Raw genomic sequence first — 7,729 nt, 5'->3', positions numbered from 1 at the left:
CTGTCTGACAGGAAGAATAGCACCACACTTGTGTGTACAAAGCCTAACATGTGTCTAGTAAACCGTGATTTTCAGCACATGGATTATATAGTGTGCGCAATTTTCATCAATTCGAGTAAAATAAGATATCTAATTTATCCTTTGTGAAAAGGTATATGTTATAGTATTGTTACATTTGCGGTAATATATTATAGCAAGTCGATAATATAAAGTTCTGCTACTAAACGTGTTTACGCTCTGGACTACAACTTTTTCGAAACCCAAGCGCGCCCTGCCACAAGCAAGATGGCCGACTGGACGTTCCCCATCAACTATCCGCCATACAGCTCCACCCAATTCTTCAGCCCGCTGTCACCTGTTGCCCCAGACCGAAGGCGGAGAATACAACGCCTACCCGATGACGTCACCGTGACGTTGGGAATCCTAGCTGCAAACGGCAGGTACTGCTGGGGACGCCATGTTGTGAGAGGAAGTGGAAATCAGAGTGTGTGAGTGAGTGTGAAGGGAGAGGAGCTGCGCTGGAGCGGTACACGTTCGCCCGCTACCGGACAATCGACAACGGAGCTAACAGTAAAGCGGGCAGCCAGCTGAGGGAGTCGGGTCCTTTTGCAGCTCCTTTGAAATCTGTACGGGAAGCCCCGGGGCACAGTGCTGCTCGTTCGGCGCCGGGGAAGATGCCGCTGGCGCAGCTGGCAGACCCGTGGCAGAAATTGCCGGTGCAGAAAGTGCAGAGCGAGGTGAGCCAGGGGAAGGAGAGGGAGGAGGGTGCGGGCATGTTAGTTCTTGCCAGTTACGGAGTGGCAGGAAACGAGCAGAGATAAAGAAAGTGATGTGATGGATCTTGTAGAACTTTGTATACAGTCCGGGTAGTGCAGCCAGTTACTATATATGGTGCTGCTGTATACCCAGGGACTGTGCCATGTCATGTGGCAGGCTGTGCCCGGCTACTACAGGTGCGCTACACAGGGCAGTGTCAGGAAGGAGAGCAAAGGTGACCACACAAGAGACTGCAGGTGACTGGCGCAGGGTGCACTTCTTTACAGTTGTCAGTAAATTTACTGACCGTCACAATCCCTAAGGCAGAGTTCACACACATTTGTCCTCAATCAGAATCTTGTCAAGGTGACTAAGAAAAACAATTCTGATCTCCATACTACGGCCATCAGTGATAATGGATGATCAAGTTCATTCCTTCTGGTCGCAGCCCAGTACAAATCATTATATGTCTCCCCTCTCTCTGGATTTTATATTCATTCATAGAAATGATTGAAAATCTGACCACAAAGCTGGCAGCACATGGCTAAGTAATGACTTGTATGGAGTATTGGAATGCCAGGAGAAGTATGGAGAATGCCCATCCGTTGTGTACGGTCTACTTACATTCAGCAAAGTTCATAGATCCTCTGCTTTGTAGGGCAAACTTATTTACAGTGTCTATGTCCTTATTACCTCTTATAACAATGTTATATTATATTGGAATTTTGCTATAATCCAGGACAGACGTTGTTTTTTATGGATGAATCTGTGATTATAAAGGGTTAAGTAGAATTAAACCTGTGTTTTGTATCTAATTCTGGATCTACCGGGGTTAACTAAGGTTCCCGTTTATCACTCAATGAACTTCTTCTTTCAAACCTACTATCGGAAATAATGAATAAAGAAGTAATTCCTTCTATATTAGATCAACGTAACCATATAATGACCCTATTGTCCTTATGTGGGGTCTTGTTCTAGACTCTGCTGATCAGACTTATTTTCGGACGCTCTATTGCTCTTATAGCATTACTAAGTATCCTTCACGTGAAGCATGAACTGTGTGTTGTTCTTGGCTTCTGTGCCCTGTGTAGATCTAACAGATGTTGTATGGGAATTGCTCTCCTTTGCTTCACCAGGAATCTTTTGTGGGGTAAGGATCTGTTCTGCTGTGCCCACTGTTAAACATCCTTTTCACCCTTTAAACCTGGCTGAGTAATTGGGCATTAGAAAGCTATGGAGTAGAGCCAGAAAGCAGATTCCCCACTGCTGTCATTTCACTCCTTGCTCTTCTGTAACTTGAGGACCATTCTAGCCTTCATCTCCCCTAAAACAAGTCAGTCTGGCAGGGAGAGGCGGTGGATTATTTATGAGGTTGGAGACCTCCAGGCTCATACATTTCTCATCTCATATTCCGGGAGGAAGAGGCACAAGTGCTGCAGTGAGGTGTTTGGCCTCCTTTTGTTCTCCTTGTCACCACCAGACAGGAGGTTGAATCCAGGTCCATCTCCGTCTGCTGCAAAGCCAATGACAGAAGTGTAGCCTTGTGTCTAAATCCCTCGCTCATGTCATCCTATGTCAGCAGGGTGCGGTTGCAGGGTCGTCTAATTGTGACATGGCAACGTTAGTCAGATTCTCCTGTGATCTTGCTACATCATCTGTGGGTGGTAATGAGTGTGCGGGAAGGATGGCGAGTGTCCAGGATGTTGGCACTATTCTTGGTGGTGCCTGCTGGTGTTCTGCGCTGCTAACTGTGTGCCCTTGATAATGAAGTCTCCTCCTGGGAGATCATCATGAATTTCTGCTGCTGACAATGTAACCTCGTAGTGACAGATGTGATACCGTGCCATTCGCCGCCCTGTCAAACATATCTCCGCAGAACTTAGAAAATCACACAAAATAACCAAATTAAAAAAATGAGACTGGCTTCATTGAAAACATTTTAGTATTTTAGGGGTTTGCATAATTGTCATGTACATTTTTTTTGTTCTGATTATTATATTTTGACACAAGGGTATTGTGTTTTATTTTCTATGAATCCAATTAAAAATAAATAAATCTATAAATCCCTTCCCTTTTTACTATCCCTTCAGTGAACTTGATGGACATGTGTTTTTTTTTGTTTTTTTTTTCAACCGTACTAAATATGTAACTATAAATTATAAATAGCTGGAATTCTCTTTTTCTTCCAGTCCATCGTCATTTAGTTAATGAAAATAAACGTGCTTATAGTCGTAATGTTTTGCTGCATGATCCCGCCGACGTTCGGACACTTGACCAAAGTGGGAAAAACGAGCTGGGAAGACCAGGGCTACACCTAGATTTTTGTGACACTACTGATTGATTTTAACTCTTGAGCTACAGCAGCAGTTCAGATGAATACATGGAGTTTCATGCAGTCCTGTGGCCGGCAGCTGTCAGTCAATAGTTAAAATCAATCAGTAGCGCTACAGAAAGTCTAGGTGTAGCCCTGCCCCAAGAGTTGTTGGGATCCTATCAGAGTGGTGAAAACCATCTTCCATTTTATCAGTGTTTAGCGCATGGGGCAGATGTTTCATTGTGTCATAGTCGCTACAACACTTAATAGGACACCTGAGAAACTTTTGGGTCTTTTAAAAAGGGGCATACCAGGGGTGTGGAGGGCATGGCTTTGTTAGTCCCCACTGTAGAACAAGTTTATCGATCTGTTCATCAACAATGAAGTGTACTGTAAACTGCTGCAGATTTGTGGTGCTCCGTCACCTGTGAAAGTGGCCTAAGGGTTCCCACGGGTCGGATACGCTATGTAGAAATCATGCAGCGTGTCCGACATGGAACCCGCAGTACATTCCGTCCGAAAAGTCACACTACATTGTTGTGCGTTTTTTCGGACGGATTTTCTGCTATGGAAAGCAGCGGTAAAGAACGCTCATACTTACCTAGGCCGTTACGGCAACGCGTCCCTCCAGTGCAGTACGGTCCAGCCTCCCTGGAAGACTCTGCAGCCCATGTGACCGCTGCAGTGGTCAAATGGGATGCAACGTCATCCCAGGAGGCCGGACTGGACGAAGAAACAGACTTCTGGGTAACTATGTTGTTGGTTTTTTTGCGGCGTAATCACTGCGACTACTCTGCAAAAGTCGCAACACTTCGCTTTCTGATGCGGGATTTGCATCCCCATTGAATTCAATGGGGAAAATCCGCAATGGAAAATCAACTAAAACGCAGCATAAATTGACATGATGCAGGTTTAAATTTCAAAGGTCAGTTGATGTCTATGCTGTGGCTTTTTTTCCGCAGGGTGGGCATGAGATTTTCTAAATTTCAGCCACTTTGCTGCAACTGTAAATGCTGCAGAAATTCTGCACAGAATTCTGTTGCGGCTATTCTGGAGCTTTTAGGGTATGTTCACACGGCAGCGTCCGTTACAGCTGAAATTACGGGGCTGTTTTCAGGAGAAAACCGCTCCGTAATTTCAGCCGCAATGGCATGTTGAGGCGCTTTTCGCTCCGTCCATTACGGACGTAAATGGAGCTGTTTTTCCATGGAGTCAAAGGAAAAGGGCCACATTTACTTCTGAAGAAGTGACAGGCACTTATTTGACGCGGGCGTCTTTTTTACGCCCCGCCTTTTGACAGCGGGGCGTAAAAAAATGACCGTCGGAACAGAACATCATAAGACCCATTCAAATGAATGGGCAGATGTTTGCCGACGCTATTGAGCCGCATTTTCGGACGTAATTCGGGGCTAAAACGCCCGAATTACGTCCATAAATAGTGTGTGTGAACCCAGCCTTACTCTACATGGGACCCCAGCCTCCGTGACATTTATCAGGAGACATGTCCCAGTTTAATAATTAAGAGACCTCAAATTATTACCAGAACGGCTTGTAGGATGTCAGAGATATTCTCCCGTAGAAGCAATTCTGCTTGGAGAGAATATCTCTACATCATGGATTGGAGTATGACACGTTTGTTTGTGACAGAAAATAAGTCACTGCATGAAATCGGAAGTACAGTAGACCCCATATACGTGTTGTGGCTTTGTACTGCTCGGAGGTTGCGTGGAGCTGTGATACGGTAAGTTGTGGGTCTCCCCGGCCCTCCGCTGCTGGCATGATCGCTATTTAGCTTGTTTGACAAGGTCTTCCTGTTTATATTTAAGTTTGAAAAGCAAATGCGTAAAAAAAAAAAAAGACATTCTGCATTAGTGTTTATACTCGACTGTGTATGTATAACGTGACCTCCGTGTAGGCGTTTTATTTCTAAGCATTTGTGTCTACTTTAAAGAAATATTTTTAAAGCACTTTGGGGTGAATTTATTAATAGTTTGATGCTTCTTTTGTGACTTAAAAAAGTTGCAGTTTTTGTACATGCCATATTTTTGACTTTTTTTTTTTTTTTACTTCAAAAGTGACAAGAAGAGTAGGCGGAGTTATCCAGGAGGGGGAGCCCACCAACACACCCACGGATTTACTATATTTTACGCCCGAATCTTGCATTAATTATATCCCAAATCTACGTCTGCTCATAGATTTTTGACAAAAATATTTTTCTAACTCCAATTACATTAAAAGAGAGGGATTCTTTCTTAGTCACAAGACAAACATTCATTTAGCCCTTCATACTCAAAGGGTTAAACTAATAAGTGCTAAGACCTTTCGGCTATGTTCACACTGCTTATTTTCAGCAGTTTTCGGGCCGTAAAAAAAACACCCAGTGAAAAAGGAGTGCATGTCACTTCTTAAACAGTTTTTGGAGCCGTTTTTCATTGACTCAATTGAAAAACCGCTCCAAAAAACGGACGTAGAAAACGCAAGTTGTTTAAATGTCTGAATATCGGGCTGTTTTCTCTTGAAAATGGCTCCGTATTTACAGCCGTATTTTGTTAAGCGTGTGAACATATCCCTACACTGCAGGTTCCATGTGTTTTTTTTTTTTAATGCATTTATTAGGCCCTGTTCACAATGCGTTTTTTGGCGCTGATTTTGATGTGGAAACTGCGTCGGAATCGGCACCAAAAAACACCCGAAAACCGCCTCCCATTGATTTCAAAACTGCTGGCAAAATGATACAGGGGAGAGGGCATTGTAAGCATACCTTATTTAGATCATACAACCAATGTTTGATTTCCCCCGGCACGGCAGTCACATGTGCCCCTCTCTGCTCCGAGTGACAGCTCTTGTGGCCAATAAGGAGGCTGCTAGAGTTGTCACTCAGAGCAGAGGGACGGGGCAGCGGGCAGTGCAGGAGCACTTACAAATCACAATGCCTAAGGCCTCATGCACACGACCGTAATTTTTATCCACAATTACGGATCCGTAATTGCGGATAAAAATACTGATCCATTCATTTCTATGGGCCACGGACATTTTACCCGTTTGTTTACGGGTAAGTGTCGAGGCCGTAGACATGTCCTATTTTTTTGCATTTCCGGACCATGATCCTATACTTATTCTTGTAAGCACGGCCCGCAAATGACAGTACACAGCCTGTATGTGCCGTAATCACGGACTGTACGTACGTCTACAGCCGTGTGCAGGGGGCCTAATTCCCCTGACTCCACGTTCGCAAGTGCCACTAAGGCGGGGCACTTGATGTCTAAGTGCGCCTGGACTGCCCCTCTGTTCTGAATGACGGCTCTAGCGGTCCCCCGCTTGGCTGCTAGAGATATTACTCAGAGAAGAGAGTGGCACTTGCGACCGCTGCATTGGGGAATTAAACATTTGTTTCTTTGCCTTATTCACACAAGCATATTTCTCGTCCCTGTTACGCGCATAAAACAATGGACGTCAGACGGACCTATGCAATTCAATGGGGCCATTCAGACATTCGGTGTTTTTCACGCAGGGTGTGTCCGCTGCGTGAAGCTCACTGCATGTCCTATAATTGTGAGTTTAAGTCAATGAGTGCGTGAAAATCAGACAGCACCTCCTTCAGTTTTTTTGTTTTTTTTGCTGATGTAAAAAAAGCGTGAGATACGCTTGACATACGCGCGTAAAGAAACGCAGACGCACACTGTACACTGATGCCATATGGAATTGCAACACAGGAAAAACGCTGCATTTTTTACATGCAAAAAATGGACACGTTCGTGTGAATAAGGCCTTAGTCATGCAACTTTCATTCCTGAGACAAAAGGTATGTTTACAATGCTTTCCCCCACCCGGCATATCCGTGTTAGCAGTTTGAGGCCTTCTTTAGGCCTTATGCACACGACTGTATTGGTTTTGTGGTCCGCAAAACCACGGGTCTGTTGCAGTCCGTCAACCGCAAAACACCCTTGTGTTCACCAGTATTGGTGAATCCGCATATATGGAGCTTAAAATGACTTGAGTTTTTGCGGTCGGGATTTGCATCCCTGCACCGATCCATGTAAATCGCGGTCGTGTGCATAGGGCCATAGAAAAGGACGGGTCCACAAAAGTGCTGTTAAATTGCGGCAGCAAAAATACGGTTGTGTGCCTGAGGCCTATAACCAAAACCCGCACTTGATCATGCTTGTCCTCTGTATAGTCTACTTCTGATTTTGACTAGTGGAGAAAAAAATTACATGTTAAAACCAATTAGACTGGTTATTGTCTTCCTCTTGTGGCACCAAGAGGGTTATCTCCCAGTCTCACTTGCTGTATCAATATTATCAAATATTGACTGTAAGGGCTCATTAAGTCCCCATGCACATGAACGTGCTTTTGTGGCCGCAATTCACCCGATAATCCACAGGAGAATTGCGGCTTCATTCATTCCTATGGGGCATGCACACGACCGTGGTTTCCACGGTACGTGCATGGCCCAGGAGCCTGGACCGCAGAAAGAACGGATGTGTCTTATTACAGCCGTGTTCTGCAGTCCAGGCTCATAGGAAATAATGCACGCGGCCATGTGCACGGCCCGCGATTTACGGGCGACTCGCGGGTGTCACTCTGCGGCCGGCCGACCCGAAAATCACGCCGTGCACATGGCTACGGTCGTGTGCATGACGCCTTAGTGGTTTGGGA

General features: G+C 45.1%; 1 protein-coding gene across 3 annotated transcripts in view; it reads left to right on the top strand.

Annotated features, from left to right (window-relative positions):
• Positions 1 to 417: 417 nt before the first annotated feature.
• The window catches only part of RPS6KA3 (ribosomal protein S6 kinase A3), a 118,864-nt gene continuing 111,552 nt past the window's right edge, over positions 418 to 7,729 (top strand). Inside the window, exon 1 of one of the 3 annotated variants that reach the window (XM_075854039.1) lies at positions 418 to 440. Coding sequence is in view for 2 of the 3 variants with exons in the window: in XM_075854042.1 (XP_075710157.1) it covers positions 675 to 737 (63 nt within the window). In the remaining variant the exon portion in view is untranslated. The other 2 variants (XM_075854042.1, XM_075854041.1) reach the window with 2 other exon arrangements.

This window comes from Rhinoderma darwinii, chromosome 2, assembly GCF_050947455.1.
Source record: "Rhinoderma darwinii isolate aRhiDar2 chromosome 2, aRhiDar2.hap1, whole genome shotgun sequence".
Lineage (NCBI taxonomy): Eukaryota > Metazoa > Chordata > Amphibia > Anura > Rhinodermatidae > Rhinoderma > Rhinoderma darwinii.
The sequence above is the reverse complement of the archived record's forward strand: the minus strand, read 5'-3'. Positions and strand labels throughout refer to the sequence as shown.